This window comes from Ochotona curzoniae, unplaced genomic scaffold, assembly GCF_017591425.1.
Source record: "Ochotona curzoniae isolate NIBS_2020 unplaced genomic scaffold, NIBS_Ocur_1.0 scaffold_4701, whole genome shotgun sequence".
NCBI lineage: Eukaryota > Metazoa > Chordata > Mammalia > Lagomorpha > Ochotonidae > Ochotona > Ochotona curzoniae.
The window spans coordinates 69941156-69965956 of record NW_024467122.1 but is presented as its reverse complement, the minus strand read 5'-3'; the positions used below and the strand labels follow the sequence as shown (position 1 = coordinate 69965956).

The 24801-nt window shown below is 53.6% G+C and overlaps 1 protein-coding gene across 4 annotated transcripts in view; it reads left to right on the top strand.

The window, feature by feature from the left end:
* The first annotated feature begins 3890 nt into the window (after positions 1–3890).
* MEGF11 (multiple EGF like domains 11) overlaps positions 3891–24801 on the top strand; it is a 195783-nt gene continuing 174872 nt past the window's right edge. For 3 of the 4 annotated variants that reach the window (XM_040970078.1, XM_040970082.1, XM_040970081.1), the window contains exons 1-3: positions 3911–4019; positions 7760–7861; positions 10765–10865. In XM_040970078.1, the coding sequence (XP_040826012.1) occupies positions 3922–4019; positions 7760–7861; positions 10765–10865 (301 nt within the window). In that variant the 5' untranslated portion in view covers positions 3911–3921. Of the gene's footprint in view, positions 4020–7759; positions 7862–10764; positions 10866–24801 lie in introns of all 4 variants that reach the window. The other variant, XM_040970080.1, reaches the window with a different exon arrangement.

The following is a 24801-nucleotide window of genomic DNA, read 5'->3' as shown; positions in this document are numbered from 1 at the left end:
CTTGAATTTCCAGTGATGAAAGTTGTCCAGGACCCACCTGATCCCTCAGCCTTTCCCCTGTCCCACCTTGCAGTTGCATCCTGTGATTTGAGATCTGTTTTCCCCAGTGGGCAGGAGAGTGGGCTGACCCCTTGGAACACCCCCTGATGGGTCTTGCGGGGGTTTTTATGGATGGAAGGCAGCAGCGACTCTAGGTTCTGAGGAATCCTGGGTCCTGGGGGAGGGGGCAGGAGAGGAGCAGGCCTGCAGTTGGCAGCTGGGGAAGGACCTTGTAGGGCCTCAGGGTTAGCTAGCTCAGCTGAGCAGGCTCTGATTTGCAAAGAAATAGAAAGATGGAGATAATTGCTTCAGTGAGAAATGGAATGGCCTGAGAACAGAGATAAGTTTTCTGATGTCCCTGGCAGGGCTGCTGGCTGAGGATGCAGAGTTCATCTGCTCCAGGTGTGTGGGTATGTGAGAGGGGGCTGTGGGAGGCAGTGTTGAGGGCCTCAGAAGCTGTAGGTGTGGGGAAGGGAGGTATTTGACTTCCACCCACCCCAGGGGTGGGCTGTGATTACTCTCCTCGCCTGACTGTTGCCAGGGATGCTTGGTCTCTGCAGGATTGGACAGGCCCCGGGGACAGCAACCTGATGAATGCTCGCTGCTGGCCTCCATGGTGCCGTTTTCAGGATTTGCAGCCCAAGGTTTCCCAGACCAGAAGAAAGCAGAATTTATCAGGGTGGAATGGCTGGCCTCAGAGGAAGATGGTTACCACGTCTTGGTGGTGACTCTAGTCCCCCCTGATTTATCCCAGCAAGGCAGGCTCCTGGCAGGGCCTCCGAGCTGGTGCTAGGGATTTCTGCTGAGCCCTCCCCAAGTCTGGGTGTCCCTCTTGTGAGGATGAAGAACGGGAGTTTGTTTACTAAACTCCTGATTTTTTTTTTAAGTGTGAACAGATTAAAAAGTGTTCAATAGCAACTCAGGCCCTGCAGGGGCCTGCCAGAGGGCGAGAAGCCTCATCAAGGCGATGGAGAAGCCTCTTAATTAGGCCCGTGCCTCAGCTCCTCTCATCTCTAGCTAATCACAACCAGCAAGGCCACTGGAGGGAGTGGGGAGTGGGGCCAGGCTGTGGTGCCACCAGGGGCAGTGGGCAAAGGAGGAACTTGGCGGGGCTGGAGGTTATCTTGGCATTTGCTCCATCATGTGAAACAACCTGGTTGCTTCATTGAGAAACAAGTTGAGAGTTTGTGTGTGCGCATTCTATAGGAGGATAGTGATGGTCCCATGCCCAGACATGCTGGGAGCAATGTAAGGTGTATGTGACATCGTCCCCAGCTTGAGGGGGCGTGTCTAACTCTTGTTCCTGCCTGGGCCTGGAAGTGTCTTTTGCCCACTGGGATGGCAGCGTCCACCAGTTCCCATGTGCAGTGTGAGCTGTTGATGGGGCTTCTGTATGTGCAGGTTCTTGGAGCAGGCACACATGGGGTCTTTTGGACAGCTCATCAGGATGGCCCTGCTGCCTGCCCACCACATCCAATGGGTGTGATGCTGACACAGCGGGACTACAGTTGGGACCTGTCTTTGGCATCCCCCATTAGGCCAGCAGCATGATGTGGCTGATCCCGAGGGTTGGGATGCGTGGAAGGTTGAAACTGGGGTAGCAATCAGGTGACAAAGGCAGTCTGGGCCCCTGCCGCATGTCGAGGGTGCAGTGGGTGCTGGGGATATAGCAGTGGACAGCACAGATGGAAACACCAGTCTCCATGAGGCATGCATTCCAGGTGTGTGAACCAAGGGGCAGAAAGCCACACGCAGGTTCTCATTTCCAAAGGGTGGAGCTGAGGCCACCCCCAGCAAGCAATTATAGGAGCGGTATAATTTCTGTATTTTAATTTTTTAAAAATTTACTTGTTACTCGTTTGAAAGGCAGAGTTACAGAGAGAAGGACACACACACACACACACACACACACACACACACACACACACAGAAAGATCTTTCATCCGCTGGTTCACTCCTTAAATGACCACAACAGCTGGAGCTGAGCTGATCCAAAGCCAGGAGCTTCTTCTTGATAGCCTATATGGGTTCAGGGCCCCAAAGATTCAGGCCATTCTCCACTGCCCTCTCAGATGCACTAGCAGGGAACTAGATCAAAAATGGAGCAGCTGGGCTGGAACTGGTGCAATTTCTAAAGCAGTAGCATTTGTTCAGCCACGCAGGATACTTGCATTGTCCCACTCCTCAATCCTGGTCTCACTCAGCCCCAGTGTCTCAGCACAGGATCCTAAGCAGCCACCACCATCTATTTCCATTACTTGATGCAGGAAAACCGGCAAGATGAGTCCAGGTTCGTGTCCTGGTGTTGATGACAATTTATCTGACCAGAAACAGCAGTGAGAGTAGAAGTGAGGTTTTATGTAAGTCAGAGAAAGAGAAGCTGCAAACCATGTCATCAGAGGAGCTGACAGAAATAGAGGCGAAGCCGCTGAGGTCTTGTATTCTAGGAGTATTTGTGCGTTTTTAGTGTGTGATCTCCAAGGAGCTAGTGTGGTGGTTCTATATTAGCTACTGTAAAGGCAGGGGCAAAATTAATGGAGCCCTTTCTAGCATATTCCTGCTGAAACCTAGATCTTTTTCTTTCCGTTCCTTTCTGTTCTATCAGCCACAGGAGAGGTCTGTATACCAAGCAGCCCCGGCTCTGCTGGAAGTGGCTTTGAGCCCCTGACTTAGGCTCCCAAAATCAGCGATCCATGTGGGTAGCTCCGGGATAGGAATCTGGGGTTTCTATTTTCTTTTAAGATTTATTTATATTTTATTGGAAAGTCATATATACAGAGAGGAGAGACAGAGAGGAAGTTCTTCTGTCCATGGTTCACTCCCCAAGCGGCCACAATGGTAGGAGCTGTACCAATTCAAAGCCAGGAGCTTGGAGCTTCTTTCAGGTCTCCTATGTGGGTGCAGGGTCCTAAGGCTTTGGGCCATCCTCTACTTCTTTCCCAGGCCACAAGCAGGGGGCTGGATGGGAAGTGGGGCTGCCAGGATTAGAACTGGTGCCCATTTGGGATCCCAGGACATGCGAGGTGAAGACTTTATCCACTAGGCTACTACACTGGGCCCAAAGAATCTGGGATTTCTTAAGGCTGCAAGAGCATGGGGCCCTGGCAGGAACTTCTAAGGTCATTTCAGACCCTCCTCCCTTTGGGAGAGGTCCATTGTTGGGGATCCCCTCTTGAGTGAACAAGGGATCTCTTGTTCTCACTACAGGGACTCTGGGAGCTGCCTCCTGCTGGAGGTAGGCCTGTAGGGGCTGCATCATCCTGGGTATGGGTGACTGATAGCCCCAAGCAGGTGACAGGACTGAGGTCCAGACTTCCAGAGGCAGCACAGCCAGAGTTGACTTGGGGAGGTTCCCTCATGCCCAGGGCCATGCCATACTGGCATGCATCAGCAGGTGAGAGGAAGTAGATGGGCCAGGCTGGTCCAAGATGCAGAAGAGAGAGATGGTGAGAGGTACTGCCCTCTAAGGAGTATAGATTGGGAGGTCCTGGGTCCAAGGATGGGTTCAGGGAAGCCTCAGAATCCCCTAAAATGAGAGCCACATTCGTGTCCATGAACATTTCCCCCAGAAGGCCCATAGCTTTCACAGGGAGCTCACAGAAGACCCTGACTCTGAACCCATCCAGACCCCTGGCCTGGAGTTTGCAGTCTTGTCTGCCTGGTGCTTCCCACTCTGGTGCAGTTCGGGACCTGGGCGCCATTACTGTGCACACCCAAGCCTGCAAGTGCGGAAAGTGAAATGCTTGTCATGCCACAATCGGGGAGCACGGGCTGCTCCGCCAGGATGTTCCAGTGAGGCACGGAGGGGACTCTGTGCTCAATAGATGCCGAGGCAAATAGATGCTGAAATATGTGCTCTCCTCTGTTCACACAGGGCCCAGGATGGCGCTCTCCATGGTGGAGCTTCTGATTGCCTCCTTCCTGCCAGTTGCCTTCACCCTGAACCCTGAGGACCCCAACGTGTGCAGCCACTGGGAGAGGTAAGGCATGGGACACAGATGGCCAGACACCGCCCCCACCCCCAGGGGAGTGCCCCACCCCCATCCTGGGTCAGGCACTGTAGGAACAAGAGCAGAATTTGATGGACACACAGTGGGCCTGTGGTCCAACTGGGGACTCTGGGACCAATGCAGGAAGGCAGGACAGGATTCAGTGCTGTGCCAGGTTGACATAGTGACAGAGGATGGCATGCTTCTTGCCCCTCTCTGAATTTGCAATGCCTGTCCATTTTACAGACAGGTAAGTAGAGGCCTAGAGCACATAGGTCAGCTGGGGTACAGTGACAAGGTGGACCAGGGCTCCCAGGCCTGGCAGAGGTGTGACAGTTTAGTTGTGTGACCAGCAGCTGGCCCTGGGCTGTTGCTCTAGCATGGTCAGTTCAGGGGCCACCCCAAGAGAGGGGAGTGACTGAGGAGCCAGCTCAGTCTTGGCTGCAGTGGTATGTCCTGGAGGAGTGGGCCAGAGCCTGTGCATGGCTGACTTTGAAGTGCAAGGTGAAGGTATTGATTCTGGTGAGTACAAAGACAGGGACCAGAGACCCAATCAGGAAAAACCAAATTAAACCCTGGCATTGATTGGCCACACTGCCCAGGATGCCGCTGCCACTTGAACGTTAATAAATCAAATGAATGAAATTAAAATGAGAACCTAGTCAGGGAGGAGGATGACAGAGGGAGGAGAGGGGTGCTGGGCCATGCAGGCTCCATGCCTACAAGGTGACTGCCCTTTCTGTTCTTCCCCCAGATCCCACCCAGTGGTGCAGGCAGGGTGGGAGGCAGAGGGACAAGGCCCAGGCCGGCACCACCTGCTGTGAGCTGATGCTTCCTGATGGAGTCCCAGAGCCAAAGGCAGGGCTATGTGGGCCCTTTCCTGGAGAAAGGGGGATAACACGAGGTCTGTGATGAGACAGCCCCAGTCCTCCCAGGCTGGGCTTTCCCCACGGCAAGGTATATGCTCTTGGGGAAGTCTCTCAACTGCTGGGAGCTCAGTCCCTCCTGTGCGTTAGTCATTCTCACCCTGGGCGTATTGCGGGTCCAGGCACCAGCTGTGGGAAGGTATTTTGAGCTTGGTTATCTTCTCTTGGTGACAACTCCGGCTTCCCAGTGGCTCTGACCCGGGAGCCTCCCTGATTCCAGGACCAATCTTGCCTTTTCCCCCTTCTCTGAGTCCCATTTTTTCTTATGCATCAGTTCACTCTAAGATACAACTCTCTAATTGGCTTAACCTGCCTGGCATGGAGAAAGCTGGCGTTGCAAGCAGGGTGGTCCTACAGCTCAGGGACAGCGTGGGTGGGAGGACAGGGAAGATACCCACAGCCACTTGCAAGGAAGTCTTGCTAGTGATGCCTGGCCCATCTTGGCTTTTCCATTGCAAGACATGCATGCACGGGTTTGGCTTGTGCCATCCTAGAAACCCAGCCTGGCCCCTGGAGACCACTTAGGGAGAATTTCCCAGCTAGATGAGCGCTTCTGGCGGGCTCCTCATTAATTATGCTCCTCTGCCATAAAGCCCGGTGTGCAGCTCTCCCCTGGCTGGTAAAGCCTGGCTCTACAAGATTAATCCAGCCCTTCATTAGCATGCTGGCAAAGGAGCAGCCTTCAAGCACTCAGCTGTGAAAGCAGGGGCCACACGCTTCAGGTTGCGGGGCTTGATGTCAGCACAAGTTCTCCTTGCCAGACCCGCTCGGCTCAGGGCGTTCAGCAGAGCTGTGCCTCTCCCCAACCCTCTGTCCCTGGAAGTTGGTTTGTTTCCATGAGCATTGGCACAGGAAGGGGAGTCCTCCCAGGATGTAGTCTTACTTCTTCCCTCCCCACCACGGTCAGGGACAAAATACCCCTAGGCAATCATTATCATCACCCTCCCTATTATTACCTGCCATGTCATGATGGTGGGCAGCTGTTGAATATCTACTCTGTTCCCATGGATTTGTCCATGTATTATGTTGTTTTTGTTCCTCCACCCCCCAGAGAGATAAATATCATGATTGCCCAGCTTTCACCCCTACCCCTATAACCACACTGCATAGAGGCCCCGGGAATATGTAGCCTAGCTGGACAGGTGAGGAAATAGCAGCTTGTCACATCTAAGGACATGTTGCTGGCAAGCACCAGCCTTCAGACTGGACCCTGTGGGTCTGGGCTTCGAGCCTGGGTCCTGGGACCCGTGCTTGGGGGAGAGATGTGCACGGAATGTGTTGGAGCATAGGGGTGGGGAATCACAAGATTTTAGCACAGGAAAAGGCCATCGGGCAGCCCCAGTGGATGTCGAGCTGTCCTAGCTTCCCCAGGCCTGCAGACAAATAGGTTGTGTTGTGCCTGTGTTGGGGGTGTGCCAGTGTTTGCTGCTATGGCTCTCTGAGTAGATTACTCCTCTTTGCCCCAACCCCCATCCCCACCCCGGCCCTGGGTACCCAGGCATTGCCACCTGCTGCTGGTTCCCTTCTGGATTCAAAACCCTTGACCTTTCAGGTACCAGGGAGCCTGCAGCAGGCTCACTCAGGTCATCATGCTGCCCAGGACTCTTGGAAAATGAGCCAGCACAGGTTCCTCAGGCATAGCAGGTGGACTATTATAGCTTGGACCTGGCCATCTGGCCCTCAGCAGTGAGCCTTCTGGGGAAAACAGAGTAACAGTGACCTGCATAAACATGAGTTGCTGGCATCTCACCGGGCTCCTCCCGGCAGCCCACACGGGCAGGGTGAGGCCTTGTGACAGCTGCCAGGCGTGAAGGCCACTTCCTACAGCCCTTGCCAGGGGCAGACAGGGAGAGAGGCTGATTCTGGAGAAGCTGAGATTTGCTTCCCTGTGGCTTCCTCCTGCTGGTCTAAGTTTAGAGGCAGCAGGCAGGATGGCAGAACTCTGTATGCAGCAGAAGGGCTGGGGGCACGAAGCTGCTGACCACCCTGCAGACTGGAAGGGAGCCCCTGTGCTCCCCAGTGCTCCATTGTCTCAAAGTGAGCATAGCAATTTCTGCCAGCTACTAAGGCTGACAGGTGGAAGGCTCCGATACAGAACACAGGCTGATGTTCTCTGAATTTTAGTTTCTTCACTTTTTAAAAAAAGATTTATGTATTTTTATTGGAAAGGCATATTTCCAGAGAGAAGGAGAGACAGGGAGAAAGATTTTTCCATCTGCTGGCTCACTCCCCAAGTGGCTGCAATGGCCAGAACTGAGCCAATCCAAAGCCAGGAGCCAAGAGCTTCTTGTTCTCCTACATGGTGCAGGTTCCCAAGGTTTTGGGCTGTCCTCTGTTGCTTTCTCAGGCTACAAGCAGGGAGCTGGAAGGGAAGTGGAGCAGCCAGGACACAAGGTGGCACTTGCAATGGAAGGATTAGCCAATTGAGCCATTGTGCTTGGCCCAGTTTTTCATCCTTAAAACAAATCACTTATTTCACGAAGTTGTAACGCAGAGCCATTTCTGTACATGTGCTGTTGAAACCCTCAGGATCAGATCCCAGGGCTTTTATACTTACTGACTCTGTCTTCTGGAACCACTCAAAATAAAACAAAAGCCTCCTATAGTCATTGTCTGTGGGATGAACAGATGAGTTCCAGAAAATGAGCAGGGGCCCCAGGTTGGTGAGGGAATGTGTCATGGCAGTTGGAATGCTGAGGGCACTTGGAGGAGGAGGGTGTTGGGATGGGATGGGGTGGCTGCCCTGTGCTTGCAGCTCAGTTGCCCAAGGCTGAGCATGGCTTCCTTCCCCTGTCTGGTTCTCAGCTATGCCGTGACCGTCCAGGAATCTTACGCACACCCCTTCGATCAGATCTACTACACGCGATGCACCGATATCCTCAACTGGTTCAAGTGCACCCGGCATCGGTGAGTTGCTCTCTTGGATGACAAAGTTGGGAGGGGTGCTAGGCTGCCTCAGCCGCCCATTTGTGCAAATTAATGGGAAGCTCCTTGGGTAGGCTGATGTGGGGGCCATTTCCTGTATCTTTTTGACTTTCTCCTTCCCCACTGGACACCTGCAGTGCTCTACTGGTTGGTGTCTTTGTGGCTGAAGGAACTTGGGTAAAGCAAGCCAGAAGTGTTGGCAAGTTCACAGCAGACAGAGACAAGGTGGGTAAATACCCCAATCCTACCTTTATGGGGAGAGGACCCGCTGAGGCCTGTCTATGCTGCATGCCAGATTTTCTTCTGTCTCCTTGGGAGTGAGGGAGAAAGAAAGAAAAGTAGAAAGAAAGAAAGGTAGAAAGAAAGAAAGGTAGAAAGGTAGAAAGAAAGAAAGAAAGAAAGAAAGAAAGAAAGAAAGGAGGGAAGGAAGAAAGGAAGGAAGGAAGGAAGAAAAAAAAGAAAGAAAGAAAGAGAGAGAGAAAGAAAGAGAGAGAGAGAGCGCGCATGCATTGCTTCACTCCCTGGTTCCCATGAAGTCTGGGCTTAGCGTGCAATCTGTTTCTAGTAACTGGCTTGGTCTGTGTGCACAAGAAGCTAGGCTTTGTAGCTAGAGTCAAGCGTCAACACAGGCAGTTCAAGGTGAATGCAGGTCCTGCCTCATTCCCTGGGCACTGACCAGCTCTGAACCAGAGTGGGTTTGCTTTGAGGTGTGGTGCTGCGAGATCCTGGCAGGCTGGAGCTGGCATCCCTCACCACCCAGGCTGCAAGAGCCGGTGCTGCTTCTTAACACCAGCTGCAGCCCTACACCGTGAATGGTTCTGCTGAATTATTGAGTGGCCTTGCAGCTTTCCTGATGACCCGGAGTGTGCACGCTGACAGCCGCACCATCCATCTGCCCCGGCCAGCATCCTTCTTCTGAGCAGCCTGGCTTCCACTCTCGCCTGCTTCCCATGTTGCAACAAGCCAGGATGGGCAGGCCAGAAGCAGCAGGGGCTGTCTCTCTCATGGGGTGGGGGAAGTGGGGAGGGTATCCTTAATAATGACACCCAGGACTTGGGGGCAATCCTGCCCAGTGGGGGGAAATGTGCTAGAAGGCCTCAGAGCAATGCCCATGACACCTAAGGCTGCCAGGAGTTGCCTTCCTGTAGCTTCCCTCTGAGGCCAGCCTACCTTCCCTTATGGGCTTTTGACAAAGTAGAATGACCTTAACTTATGACGTCCCCAAATATCAAGGCTTTCCCCAGAGGCCCACCTGTCATTTGTCATGAAGGAGGAATGCTGGGATGGAGAAGCGAGTCCCCAGCCCACCAGGGGAAGCAGGCAGTGGGTGTCTCCAGTGGCCACCATGGCCAGCCCCTGCTACTTTGGGCAGAGAAGTGGTCCTTGGGGCAGGCTCCCCTGGGTGCCAATGAGGAGGCCAGAGCTCTGGCTTCTGGGCCCTTGGCCCCAGAGTTGAATTCTGGCCATACTGCAAGCCCCCTTCCTCCCTGTGGATCTGACAGCCACTTTGGATCTCCTGCACTTGAATTCCTTGCATGGGCAAGAGTATTGCCTAGCCATACGTGGCCCTGAGTCCTTCCTGAGACCACAGTCCCCATCACGCCCCCAGGGTCCCCCCTGTCCCGCTGCTGCTTGGTGGCTGCCCAGTGGGAGCTCAGCGATTTAGAGGGAGCTCAGCCAGGCTGCAAGCCTGGCTCCGACACTTCCCAAATGTGTGACCTCAAACAAGTCGATAACTTCTCTGACTCTCAGTGTTCTCATACATAAAACAAAGGGCAGTGGTGACAGAAAATAAGTAAAAACACAAGCTTGAAAAAATAAATAAAACAGGGGCTGGCATTGGGGAGCAGCAGGTCAAACCATTGCCTGATTTGATACTGGCTTCCCAGACCGTGGGGGCCAGTTCCAGTGCTGGCTGCTCCACCTCCCATCCAGCTCCCTGGGAAAGCAGTGGAAGTTGGCTGAGGGCCTGGGTCCCTACCACTTATATGGGAGACCTGCATGGAGTTTCAGCCTCTTGACTTCTGCAAAACCAGTCCCCATCATTTTGGCCAGCTGGGGAGGGAACCAGCAAATAAAAGTTCTCTTTTCTTGTCTCTTTCTGTTACTCTGTCTTTCAAATAAAGATCAAATAATAAAACATAGTTGTTGGCAGACACTTCTGGCACCTGCCACCAGGGCTGGAGAGGGATAACTGTGAGGGGGGGCAGGTCCTGACTCCCAGCAGGTGTAGTGAGACTGAAATCCCTGCTTCTGCTACCTCCTCCCCTCCCTGGCCAGAGCTCCAGCACCTCTGTGGGCCTCAGTTCTCTCTCTCTGAGGCAAGGAGGGGCCAGGACCTTCCCAGGGACTATGCACATGAGGTCTTGCTGGGAGGGGTTGTTTGACCTGTGAGGGAGATGAATCCACTCTATGGACCTGAGTTGGTCCTAGCTGTCCTTTGACTGCCTGGTCTTCGGGGCTGCAGGGGAGTGACTAGCACAAGGGATGTGGGAGTTGGTGTTGGGGACCGGAACAGCCTGGCTGGAGGGGGGATGGGCACAGAAGCCCTCAGGACCCACCTACCATCCAGGTCACCCCGTGGGCTCTCCTTCAGGTCAGAATCAGAAGGTTCCCAGGGATCCAGGGTCACCCCAGATGTGCTTGGGGGAGCCTGGGGGACAGCCTGCAGGTTTAGCCTCTGTTGTATCGTGCCACACTCTGCACCCCAAGGCCCCAGCTTCTGCCATCGATCTCTCTCCATTGTGTTTCTCCGTACGCAGAGTGCCGTGCATTCTCAAGTAATTATTGAATGGCGTCCTCGATCGAGCTTAACACAAATATCATTCTAAATGGGAGTGATTGATTTCCAATTGCTTCAAGTGGCTTTCTCCCTCATGCCTTAGGATCAGCTATAAGACTGCATATCGGCGAGGCCTCCGGACCATGTACCGGCGAAGGTCCCAGTGCTGCCCGGGCTACTATGAGAATGGAGACTTCTGCATCCGTATGTAGGGGCTGCTGGTGGGGGCGGGTTACTTGGGGGAGAGCTGGCAGTGGAGGGGAGAAGATGGGAAGGGAGGGGGGCTGTCCATCACAAAGGCCAAAGTGGAGTGGCTGGCTGCCACAAGCCCTCTGGGTTGGAGAGGCAGGGGGCCAGCAGGGGTACCCCATGGGATCCTGCAAGCTGGACTCGGGCAGGTAGAGCTGTTATCTCTGGCTGAAGGATTGCTATGAGGGGTGTTTCCTCGCTCATTTCCTCCCAGGTAGGGGACTTCCTTGGAGCAGAGTGGGTGGGGCAGGAGCAGATTCCCTCCACTGCAGGAGAGGCTCAAAGAAGCTGGGAGAGCCCCACTGAATCACTGAGGGGGGACTCTGCTCTGCTGCTCCTCCTTCAATCATAGAGTGGGTTCCCTTGGGTGCGTGGAGGGAGCTGGCACCAGAGAGAAATTGGGGTGGACAGGATGTTGGGAATGAAATGCGGATTTTTCCCTAGCGTTGCTCCCCCGATACTGGAGCGGGATTCGATTCTAATTGCATTGCAGGAACGAATGAAAAATGCTGCTGCGAATGGATTCAATAGTGATGGTTTTGCAGGACAAATACCAACAAAGAAAAAAAAATACCCAAAAAACCTTGGCCTGAGCATATCTTGCATGACTGTGACTTAGGGACAGAGTAGAGAGTCAAGTGAGGACAGGGTAGGACCCAGGCATCACAGTGGGATCAAGGTTAAGGCTCGAAGCTCACGGAGGGGAGCAGGAGTCAGCAGGAGCTGGACAGCTGGGGCCTGTGAGGACAAGCAGGATGAATGTGAGCAGCCCAGCCCTGCTCAGGGCATAGGAAGATTAGAAAGGGAGTTGAACTGTCAGCACGGGCTTGGAGAACAGATGAGCCCTGCCTTCCCTCATTGTCCTGAGTGGCCATCGGGAAGGCACTGGGAAAACGGAGCATGGGGCAGAAGTGCTGCGTGTCCTGATGGCTCAGCTCAGCCTTGCTGACCAAGGAGAAAGCGCATGACCTCCCAGCCTGGTCTTTATGTAACTGCCCAGCACTGCAGGCCACACTGCTGGCTGCAAACCTGTCTAAGCCAAGTTCAGGGTAGAAAGTGTGCCTGGGAGGAGAGTGTAGGGCACTTTGGGTTCTGAGATGCAAGGGCCTCAGGCCTGGGTTTGAGCCTCTCTCTGCTCCTCTGTGCTCATGCTCAGCCACTCAGTGTGTCCCTGTGGGAGATGGATGTGCCAAGGGCGATGCCTGGTGGCTGCCCTCAGGGAGCTCACAGCCCATCTCACAGGGCTGGTTCAGGACACAGAGAGTGTTCTAGAAGGGGACTTCAAGACAGTACTTATTCGGCACCTGCTACGGCCCACTCGTGGTGCTGCTGGACCCAAGGTGGTGCTTGGGAGGTCTACAGCTCATAGCTCAGTGCCTGCCTCCAGTCCAGCTGCCTGCTGCTGCACAGCCTGGGCGGCAGCTGATGAGGGCTCCAGGGGAGACCTGAATGGAGCTCTGGGCTCTTGGCTGCAGCCAGGCCCAGCTCTGGTTATTACAGGCATTGGGTGCTTGTGGGAATAAGTGAAGCACCACAAGGGGTGTTCATGATTATTCCCAGTTTACAGGTGAGCAAAATAAGGCCCTGGGAGAAAAACTCTGATGCTGGGGAGGGGTGGAGCTGGGAATAACATGCTAGAGCCTCAAGTATCTCTCCAGGGATTTCACTCCAAGAATCAGATAGTTGAGCATCCCTCTCTAAAGATTGGTAATGGAAAAATTTTGTAGCTGCTTAAGGTTGCCATACACTGTACTGGTTCATGCCTCTGGCTGGGGTGTGTGTGTTTGAGTGTGTTTGTATGGAGTGTGTCTTTAATGGGTAGGGAGCCAGGAAGGGTCAAAACACACTTTACTAAATGAGCAGCCCACCCAGGGGAAATACATACTCCTAGACCATATGGCCAAGGCATTTGGGTGTGTGTGTGTGTGTGTGTGTGTGTGTGTGTGTGTGTGTTTAGGAGTGGCCAATGTGAAGGTGTTTCCAGATATATTTTCTGTGCTAAGCAGTAAAACATTCTTAGCACTCATATTAGAAGCTAAATGGTGCTCCCTTCCCCAATTCCTAGCTCCCAGGGCCTCACAATGTTGATGTTATCTACCGGTAGGGTCTTTGTGGAGGGAAATCAAGTGAAGAAGGGGGTGGATCTCAATCTGGCATGAGTGGTATTGTCAAAAGAGGAAAATGGTGGACATGAAAACAACATGGAAGGAGACCCAAAGTGTGAGGGGAAGACAGGATGGGGACTGAGGGGCAAGGGCAGGGAGGATTCAGTGAACCATGGTCTTCAGGAGGCTCTGAGGGGCCTGGAGCTGGCCTGGGGGTGGGGTAGAATGATGCCTTTGTGGGGAGCGGGAGTGAAACTCCATCAGCGAAGACATGAAGGTGGACTTGGACTCTGTGGACAGTAAGGAGGAGGGCCTGACCATGGTGGGCAGATCTGGACCATGAAGGGGAGGGGTAGGCTGGCAGGCGAGGCAATGTGTTAATGTTCTAGGTGACCATTGCAAAACACCAGGGGCTGGGTTGCCTCAACAGCAGTTTACTGGTTCCATTCTAGAGGTCAGAGGATCAAGGTGAAGGATCAGGCAGGGCTGTGCCCTTCTGAAGGATGGGTCTGCTCCAGGCCTCCCCGCCGTTCCCGGGAGGACCTCAGTCTGTGGCAGTGCAACTCCAGTCTTCTCTTGGAAGACTGTGTGTGCATGCACACACATGTGTGTGCACACGTGGTTGTGTGTGTTTATTCCTTTTTTAGAAAATAGATTTATTTATTTTTATTGGAAAGTCAACTATAGAGAGAAAGAGCTTCCATCTGCTAACTCACTCCCTAAGTGGCCACAACAGCTGGAGTTAAGCCGATCTGAAGCAGGGAGACTGGAGTATCTTCCAGGTCTCCCACGTGGGTCCCAAGGCTTTGGGCCATCCTCGACTGCTTTCCCAGGCCACAAGCAGGGAGCTGGGTGGGAAGCAGGACTGCTGGGATTAGAACCAGCACCCATATGGGATCCTATGATGTGCATGGTGAGGACTCCAGCCACTATGCTACTGCGCCAGGCCCTGAATTCCTTTTTTTTTTTTTAATTATTCATTTATTTGGGAGGGAAAGAAATAGAGAAAGTTAGTTCTCATCTTGCTTCATTTTGCAAATCCCTATAATAATTGAGATTAGGTTTGGGGTTGAAGCCAAAAGCCAGGAACTCAGTCTAAGTCTCCCACATGAGTAACAGGGACCCAATTAATTACTTGAGCCATTGCTGCGCTGCCTCCCAGGGTATGCATTAACACAAAACCAGGGTCAGGACCTGGAAATCAAATCCAGGCCTTCCACTACAAGATATGGGCACCCCAAATGGTGTTTTGAACACCAGGTTTAGTGCTGCCCCAAGGTTGGTCTTATTACTGCCGGGTGCCTTGACTGCCCGTATAAGCCCTTACCACCAAGTAAGGCTGTGTTCTGGGGACTGGAGCAAGCTGGAAGACAGCAACTTTGGAGAGAGACAAGTTAACCCTTGATGAGTGGGTGGTGGTTTTTTTTTCCTGCTCCTTAGGACGGGAGGGTGGGACAGGGAGACGCCAGTCCTGCCTGGGCTTTGGAGGCATCAGGGAACTCAGGGGGAAGGGAGAACTGGTAGTGAGGGCTACACGCAGGGGCTCCTGCTGAGCCCAGCCTCACCCTGATTCAGAAGCTTTGGGAGTAGAGACCCTGACTGTGCACCCTGGGCCCATTCCTGACCACTGCTGAACCAAGAGGCCTTTTGGAGACCTGGGGCTTGTGTTGGGCTGTGGAACAGGTGCAGTTGCGCATCGTGCAGGCCTTCTCTTGTTGGGAAAAGGCAGTGCTGATGGACTAACCAACTGATGGAGGAGGAGAGCTATTGAGGAGTGGAGTCCGTCAGCCCCTGGCCCAGCTTCCATCTGTCTGAGGTCAGTTCTCCCCCTTTACCCTACCCCTGGCAAAGTTCAAGCCCCCAGACTTCCAGTTGGTGTCTTCTGAACTTGAAATGCTAGCATCTACCTGCAGCTGGGTGGGGTCCATCCAGAAGTGAAGGATAGACCACAAATTCCAGGTGTGCACATGAGGGCTGGGCCAGCTCAACTAAGGCCTGCTCAGGGTTCAACCTCCATGGGGATCATCTGTATATGGAGATTGCAGATCTAGCAGAGTTGCCACCCAGATCTCTTTTGATCCAGGGAGCTCCCTGCGCCAGTACTGTGGCTTGGGGAGTGTGGCTGTTTTGTTGCTCTTGTAGGTATGCTTGACACTGACATTGACCCCATGTAATGAACCATGTCTCTGCTCATCAGCTCTGCTTGGGTCAGCTTCCTCCTTCTAAAAGGGTCTCGGGTGATCCCACACGATCATCTCTCTTACTCTTGCTCCTTCTGCGAAGGTGCCAATGTGGATGGCACAGCTGCCAAAGCTTCTTGGAGCCCTGTGAAGGTGCTGTCCCTCTGTGTCCCGGCGTCACAGGACCATGCTGTGTCACTGGGATGTGCCTGGGTGTGGAGTTATTTGAATGTTTTTCTGAGGAATGCATATTCTTCAGGCTAAAGGTTCAGGGCCTCATGGATTCTAGAAAATTCTCAACCATATCTCTTCTCTGGCTCTGTCTGCCATCAGTTCTCCATCGCAGCTCTCATGTGCTGGGCTGCTCCTTCCATCCAGTGTCTCCTGACCTCCCATTTCCTGTCCCTTTCTCTCTCCATTCCAGGCCTGAATGGGTTTCTCTGATGCATTTCAGATCCATAGCTCTGCTCATAGCCCAGTCTGTTGAGGTCTTCATTTCAGTGTTTCATACCTTGGAGTTTTATTGGTCCTCCTGACATGTTCTTTCTGGAGTGTCCTTTTCTTTCATTGTGAATTGCGTTCCTTCTTTTATTGCTTTAATTATTTTAAATATATTTCTTTTATGGTCTCTTTCCAATTGTTCTGTCTTGAACTGTTAGCTCGATTAGCCCACATTCATAGAGTCGTCTTTCTCCTGTCTGGCATACTTGCTGAGTCTCTGTTGAGGTGGACTAAGTTTTTTTTTTTTTTTTTTTTTAACAGAAGTGATAAACTTTTTCTTTCTTTCTTTTTTTTTTAGCTGTGGATGCTTGGGTCTCTTTCTCCTCCCCATGCCTGGGACTGCACACAACATAGTCATGCTGTTCATGGGCAGCACACTCCCAAGGTTATGCAAATATCACCTCTTTTAGAGGTTGGTATTGTAACACAGTGGGTTATGCTGCTATCCACAATGCTGGCATCCAAGATGTGTTCCAGTTCAAGTCCTGCCTACTCTTTTTATGATCCAGCTCCTTGCCAATGGGCCTGGGAAAGGAGTGGAAGATGGCCCAAGTCGTTAGGCCCCTGCATCTACGTGGGAGACCCAGAAGAAGCTCCAGGGTCCTGGCTTTGTGGCCTGGCCCAGTCCTATTCCAAACATCTAGGGAATGATCCAGTAGATAAATCCTGTCTTTCAAATACAGTGAATAGATTTTTACAAAAATTCATCTTTTTGTTGCAAAGCCTTTTCATTGCCCCTTAAGGAGACCCTCTCCCCATTAAGCTGGGACCCCAATGTCCCTCTGCTGAGTTGTTTGTTTCTTGTTGGAGACCTTGTTTTTCCCATACAGAATCCCTTCATTTATGCCAAGGCTGGTGGGCGGCATTTTCAAGGTTCTCCTACATGGAGCTGGCAGCTCCCAAGGCCAAGTCCGCCTTTGTGTGGGTGTTGAATCCTTGACTCCCAGGGTGAGTTGGGGCAGGGAGGGGGTGCAGCAGCCTTGCTTTCTGGGCTCCCTAGCTCCTGCAGATCCCTCCTTCTGTGCAAGCCACCTTTCTCCCCTGGAGCCAGCTGCTTCCCAAGGCTTTGTATGGTATTTTGGGGGATACCTGGGCAGTGCCTTCTGCTGTGTTTGTGGAGCTGGCCTATTTCAACCTGCGTGGAACAGTGGGGACCTCGTGCCATTTCATGCAGTGGTAATGCCACAACAAAGGGGGTCACAGCCAGTAATTGTCCCCACACGGTCCCCCATCATCCACCACAGAAGAGAAAATGAGCTCAGGTGTGCTAAGTGGCATGACGTGGACAAGTGGCAGACGAGGAATTCAGATCCATGCGACTTCAAGTCCTGCAGGCCCCCTCCTGGGACAGAGGGGTCCTGTGCCTGAAAGTGGAGGAGGGGTTCACCCAAGAGGGTGAGGGAGGCACTTGGAAGTAAGAGGAGGGGGACTGACAATGCCCTGATGTGACTTCAGTTTGCTAAGGTGGGCTCTGGGAGGAACCAGACCAAGGTGCCAAGGGGGTACAGGAATAGGTGGAGGGGGAAGGAGTGGGTGGGTGTCAGCTACTCTCCCTACCCTCTGAGAGGCTCCCTGGGGTATCTGGCCAGCTGCTGCCACCCCAAGGGGCACCACCTGGTGCTGAGCTTGACTGCCTACAAGAACAATATCTGTCTGTCCATCCATCTGTCCCTGCATTGTTATTACTGCTGTGGCTTAGGAACACGTGGTCCAGTGGGAGGGGTCTCAATGCAGAGCAGGTGCAGATTGAGTGGTCCAGGATGCCACCAGGTTGGTGTGTGTGTGTATGGGAGGGGATCGGGAGACTGGACACAGTTGGTGCAGCAACCATGACCCAGGCCCTGCCTGTGGCCTTTGGTATGGAGTGTTCACAGTTGGCTGAGCTGCAGGTGATGGCTTAGGCTAGCCAGTCTCCCCAGTCCCTGGCTGGGAGGTGCCTAACCCTGATGCCAGTTCCTGCTTCTACAGTGAGAGCCTTGGTTACTGATGGTGGTTTGTTCTTGTCTGCTCATCAGTGCTGGTCAGGTTCTACCTTGCTGAATGAGCACCTGGGCTCTCACAGTCCCTGGTGGTCCCTGTGGATTCCTCTTCCTGCCAGCACCCATCTGAGACCCTTCCTGCTGCCCCCAGATATCCCGTGTCCAGGAGCTGCACACCTCTTCCTCCAGCACATGCCTCTCTGGCTCTGTAGCTATGCTCTTAGCACACAGACTGCTTTCTGCCTTGCTGACCACCCTTCCCCCACCCAGCCCTCAGAAGTGAGTTTCCCTAGCAGGTGCCACATCTGCTCCGGGCCTATCCCCAAGGCCAAGTGCCTGCTGCAGAACAATTACTGAATGGAAGAGTGAGTAAGTAATGGCACAAGCTTGTCCTGAAAATCCTCAGCAGCCAGGGAGAAGCAGGTAGCTCCATGGGGCATGGAAGACGGGAGAGGCTTCAGGGAACCCCTCGTGGAGGAGAGTAGATCCAAGCTGAGTCTGAATGGGGGAACTTGCAAGGGGCATGAGAGGTGGGCAGTGGTTGAGACAGAACTTTAAAACCCCCTTGGCCCAAGAGGGAATGACTGTGCCTCCTTCTACCAGCCGTGAGTATGTGATCTTGCCTCTCTATGCCTCAGCGTTCTCATCTGTAAAATGGGATGTTGTGAAGCATCTACCAAGTGGGCTGATGTGAGCGGTAAATGTGTGACTCTGAGTACAACATTTGGGAACCAGCCTGATGCAGTCAGTGCTGGGTCCACAGCTACCCTCATCCCATATCAGAGCAAGAGGGAGCAGCAGGGATGAGGAGAGCAGAGAGCAGGGTGGGGTCATGACTGCATCCAGATCTGATGAGGCCGTGAAAAGCTGGCACTATTGCGATACGGTTTTCGACCATGCAGGAGAGCTGGGGTCTGGCTAGCTATGCGTCAAGCTTCTCTGCCTGGCCTTCCTGCACCTCTGGATGGGAGTCCACCCACGTGCACAGGTGGAGGCATGGCAGGCTTGGCAGTAGCCACAGCTGTGATTGGACTTCTGCTCTCCAGAGGACAGATGGGGTGGCCTTGTGGTGGGTGCCCCAGGCAGTGCCAGACACAGTGGGTGTTCAGGTATGTCCATACCTCTGGTGCCCCAGGCCAGGGTAGGCTTGCAAAGGAGCTTGGCTGTCCCTGCCTGAAGTGCCACTTCCTCTCTGGACACTCTCTAGAGGCTGTCTCCTGGCTGAGGACTGGCACCTGCCATTCCCTGATGCTGGGGGTAGCGCATGCCCCATGTGGCCAGACCCCTCCCACACTGTCCCCCTCCACACTGGCCTCCAGGTTTTTTCTGTGCACAGGAAGCCTGGGCAACCTCTGTGCCCACTGCCCTGGCAGCTCACAGGGTCTCCCGTGGCCCTTGCCAGCCTGCCTGCCTGCCTGCCTTCCCTTGGACAGATGTCTAGATGCCTCTTATAGCTCTCGGTGCCCAGGCAGCTCACCTTCTCCCCAGAGCCAGGACACAAACTGATGCCCTTATAGGATGCTGGTTTAAGCAGGTAGAGGATTAGCCTGTTGAGCCACAATGCCAGCTCTGACAACATAAAGGTTAAGGGCATGGGTCCCAGACCCAGACTGTAGCCACCTGCCTATATAACTTGCAGTAACTCATTTGACTTCTTGGTGCCTCAGTTTGCTGGACTGTAAAACGGGAGAGCAACCGTCTCTTCTTCACAGTGCTGAGGTGAGGATTAAGAAAAAAAAATCATTGTCTGGAAGAGGTCAGAGGCTCCAGGCATGTGGTAAGAGCTGTGGGAGCATTAGCTTTTGCTCTTTCACAGTCCCAGGTTTATTCATAAGTGTTGTGTAAACAGAGCCTCTTACACGTGGACACATTCGTGTTCCATGTGCAGCTTGCTATGCATGTACATCCCATGCCAGCTCCTCAGCTTCTCAGGACACACCCCCATACCCCAGGTGCCTGATGCTGGTGGGCAGCTAGGAGAGTTTGTGCTTTTCCTGGGACTTAACCTTTCACACATTCCTTTCTCCTCCTCCCCGCCAACAAGTGTGCTGCTGAACTGTCACCATGGGAGCCAGAATCCCTGCTTTGTTCCTGATGGGGCAGAGGGGAGGCCAAAGCAGGGAGCCACAGTCCCATCAGTCTCATACCCTGACCTGCAGCCAAGGGCAAAAGCCAGCGAGGCCTCCTCCCTTCCCTGGCCTGAGAAATGCCCACCCTTGTCACTGGTTACTTTGACCATGTACCCTTAGAGACAGAATGGGATAGCTGGCAGCCAGGGTGGCTCCCACTTACAGGCAGTCCCCTACCCTTGGACTTGCCAAGTGGAAAGGACCATAACCTGGCCTCCATTTATCCAGCAGGGTCCAGACACCAAACAGACTGCGGTGGACTGATAGTAAATCAGCAACAAGCATGGTTTACAGGGCTGTGTTTGCTCAGCTAAGCTTTTGGCAAAGGTAAATGCAGAAGCTGCAGAAAAACTCCTGGAAACCACTGCCGCCACCACCACTGCCCACCAGGCTCTGACGCCCTTCAACTCTCCATAAAGGATGCTTGGAATTATATGGACTAGATTAGTATCTCTATTACATAAAACCATTTCAGAGCCTGCTTGTGGCCTGGAGAATAAAGTCACTGGCTGGACCTTTTGTGGCCCGGCCCCGCCGGCGTGCGCAGTAATTGAAGAGTTCTCTTGGAAACTGTGTCAGGTAGAAAGAACTCCTAATTTACTAAGTGGAGGGACCTTTGTTAGGAAGCCTGCTGCTTTGTTCTGTCCGTCCCTTTTAATCTTGTTTTTTGCACAATGGGTTCCCATAAAGCACTCCGGGGCGATTGATGCTGGCAGGGAGTAGAGGCAGCCCCCAACCCCCTTCCTCCTCCTGCTTTTCTCTTCCTCCAGTCTGATGAGAAGCCCACGGAGCAGGTGCAAGCCCCGGGAATGGCTCTGGCTTCCTCTGAGTGGTCGCTCTTGTTTCCTTCTCATTCGTGCACAGGCTCCTCTGTCCGTAATTGCATCTCGGCACGCAAGCCCTAGCGGCAAGATCCGGGTTTGGGGTGGGGATGGGGGCACCGCTGTTTGCTGGCTGCCAGGTTGGCATCATGCGGAGGCCTTCGGCCCCGAAGTCCAGGGCCATCTGGCGCCTGCTGTGACTGTTTCGGTTGGAGGGCCTTCCAGGGTCCTGAGGCATGAAGCAACATTTGCTGTGTGTGAGTTTGCTCCTGAGCCAGCACTGGCACTGGGAAGGACGTGGTTACTGAGCCTTCCAGCATGGAACCACCCCCTGGGGGCCATGAGGTCACCCTGATGTTGTCAGGCAAGATACTGAGTAGACACAGAGCTCTTGCTGTGTGACTGAGTGGATGCAACATCCTCCCTGGGGACCGAAAGCGAAATGCTCATCTGTCACAGAAGACGACCCATTCTTCTACTCTCCCCACCTGCACCAAGAGGTGTGTGGGAACAACCGTGGATGCTCCATCCAGTTTGTTGGGAACACAGCCCAGGAAGAAATAGCCCAACCGAGGGGTCATCCCAGATAAGGGCCTCAATGCAAGGAGGCAGGAGGGAATGACCCTTGCCAGGAAAGGGTGAATGAGTCCCCCCTCCACCCCCTCAGGATGATTTGACAGTGGCAGAACTTCCCTTGGACCAAGGTCGGAGTGAAACTTGGCGATGTGAAGTGGAGGAGCTGGGTGGTGGGCGCCCAGATGTGGAAGAAGCCAGGACTGCGAGGTCCACCCATGGGGGTCCCCTCTGACCCCGGCCAGAGTCTCCTTGTCACCCAGTGCTCATGCTGTATGAAGACACATCGGACCCTAGCCCAGGCTTCGAGCCTTGTCTAGCAGTCCTGCCCACACTCTTGCCAGCCGAGTGACTGGCATACAGTAAACACTTAATAATAAATGCCAGAGCTTGTTCTGTGTGTCAGGATGGTGCATAGAGACCTTCTCAGCTAGGCCAAGGGCAAATGGAGTCATGGTCTTCAGATCTGGGGAGGAGGATTTTGTGTGTAAGCATGCAGGGTTATCCCCTTTCACCTCACCCACATCCTGAAGCACCTGTTGGAAACAGTCAGAATGAATAACACATCCAGATGATCAAGTTCACGGTCCACATCGCAGACATGTGATGCTGGGACTCAGCTTTGGTTACCCTGGGAGAGCAAACATTTCCTCCCAGACAGCAGAGATGGGGAGTCAGTAAGAAAAGATGACTCAGGGCACCAGAGAGGGGGCTCCGAGGCCCAGCCCACCTGTGGCCAGAAGCGTCTGCGTCAGGCAGTGTTGTTGGGTGGTTATTCAGTGTCAATTGGTCCGAGTGGCACTGGCTTATCACCTTTACAACTCTCATAGAGAGAAGGTGTGCATCTGTCCCACTCTGTCGGGGCTGTCACACACCTCTGTCACAGCATGCAATGTGACCTCTCAAGGTCAGCTCCAGCCCCCATGTGCCAGCTCCTGTCGGGTTGGCTGAGGTCTGCACCTGCCCCATGCATGGAGTGAGGGTGAGCTAGTGTCCACGCAGCCTCCATCCATCCTCCCTGGGTCGAGGTCCAGGCTGGCATGCTTTGCTCACAGGCACCCTGTGTGTAGGAAACTTTCAACCATGGCCCAGGAAGTCTTAATCACCTGCTAAGCATCAGGAATGCTCTCAGGTGTGTAAGTGGGACATGCTTATATTTCCCTGCATGGGGTGCCGAGCTGGGGAAGCCAGATGGTCCAGCTATGTGGCAGCTGCCTCTGGGGGAACTCCTGCCATCTGGATGAATGACAAGATTTGCAACTTTCACGCTTGTATGCGGCTGTCAAGGCAGAGGGTGGGGGAAATGGTCCCGAGTTCTGGTGCCCTGACTGTTCTCCACCGCCATCTCAAAAAAGCCAAAAACCAAAAAAACTCTGACTCAGTGACTATCTCCTAAGCTCCCTGACCACTCCAGGGATCTGCACTGCCTCCACCAGACAGGCGGGCCTTGTACTTCCTCCATTTCGGCCATAGCTTTTGGTGCGGTCTCCACTCTCCCCTTTGGCAAGGCTGGGAAGACCCAGATGAAGGTGTTTAGTGGTTTGGGGCTGTTATATTTTCTCTGCTCTATGATCCGTGTTAGGTTAAAAGGGCCAGTGCTGTGCTTCCTCCCCACTGAAGATAACTCAATCTGGACAGGCTCCCCAGGGGAGAATTAAAGGTGATGAGGGACTTCTGGTTGGCCGCAGCCGTTAATATCCTTTCCCCGCAGCGGCCCTCTCCTCTGGAGGATAAATCCATCCGAGTGTGTGCCTGATTCTAAGCGATGACTCTTTCCCTGCTTATGGGTGGCTTCATGGAGCCAGCCCTGCAAGTCCGGGGAGTGGAGCTGAGAGGTACGAGGCCATGACCATGGGGATATGCTGGTCCTGTGCCACCTCCTCACACACAGCACCACTGTTTGTGGGCTCTACTCTTCCCAGCTCATGGGTGCTGGAACGGAATCCTGAGAACAGTCAAGCAGGCAGCCAGCCAGCCATCTGGGGGACACGGATGGGGTTAATATGGAAGTCTGCCTAACTCCCATGTCAAGGCTGTCTCCCAGAGGCCATGCCAACCCTGCCCAGGTCAGACCTCCGAATGTGGTAGAGGGCAGATGTCCTAGGAAAGAGGCAGCATCACCTCTCAGGACCTCTCAATATCCTTCCTGTTGACCAGCCAGCAATGTTCACGTGAGACAGGTTGTGCTGGGTGATTTCGGGGTCTCCAGAAGGCTCCTCTTGGAACCTCACCCCTCCTCACCTCTCACTCCTTGGCTAGTGGGGATAGAATACAGCCTACAGCCTTCCCAGCTAGAGGAAACAGCTTTCTGGCCACATGTGTCGCTAGCCGGGTCCCCCTTGAAGCCAGGCCCCCTCTCATTGCACTGGAGCCCCTGGGGCACGAGGGTTGGTATGTGGAGTGGTGTAGATTAGGGTGCAATTGGACTGGGCTGGGGGAGGAAATGGGAGGAGACCCCAAGAGGACTGTAAAGATCAGAGGATCTACAACTGGGGAGAAAGGGGCACAGGTTTCTGGTCTCCAGAATATCCCCATGGAATGTCTGGGGCTCAGAACTGAGTGTGGGAGGTCGTGACTCCCAGGGCCATGATCCATATGGCCACAAGGCTGGGCAGAAAAGCAGCAAGTCTGGGCATCCTGGTCTTTCTCTGTCCCTGTGGTTGGGGGCTCACACCAGCTCCGGTTTGGCTTGGGATGGGCTGGAGGGGTCCCTGGAGGTCGCTGACCTTGGATGAGCCATTCTGGATGCTGATCTCTACTTGGTGACCCAGGTCACAGAGAGAAGTAATTCAGGTTCAACAGGAGGACCTTGGCTGGAAAGGGAGCCAGGCTGTGGGGGTGGACTACTTTTAGCAGGGGTCCTGGCATAGGTGCCTCTTTGCCACGTAACAGCTTTTCAGGTGTTTAAAGGACTCTCTCCCTATTCCCTGGCCAATCTTTCCTTTTGCAAACTAAGTGTCGTTTATTGATTGAGGTATTGATTTCCCAGCACCTATGATTTGCTAGGCTATGTGCCAGGCGCTGCAGAGACAGGAAGGAAGGAGACAGGTACGTCCTTCTCCAGGGCAGCTCACAACCCACAATGGCATCCTTCCTGGCCTCAGTTGCCCTCCCGTTGACCACAGGAAGGGCTGCAAATCTGGCTTGATCAGGGCAGAAGGTGGCACAGCCCTGCTGGGCTTTCTGTACTTGTGTTAGTGTCAGTGTGGGATTGGATAAAGCACTGACCTCCCTGGGGCAAGCACCCCAGCCTGCCCACCTCAGAGGTCAGCGTGTAGGATCCTGGCATGGGCTGTTACCTGCCAGCCATGGCATACACCCCACCCACTGGGACTGGAGAACTGACAGACAGGTGTTCATGGGTGGTATCTTTATGACAGTGATTGCTGTGGATTCCCAGACTAGAGTGTCTGGGAAGCAGTCTGTCACTTTACACTTCCTTCAGGCAGCCAGGACTGTCCTTTGGGCTCAGAGTTGGTGTTAGATGTTTAGCAGCAATCAAAAGAGATGAGGTACCTGCCCCCAGCCCTGGCAAGTCACAGACTTCCTACAGTCATCCCCAGATAAATCGAGAAGGAGGTTTTCCATGGGTGTAAGACAAGA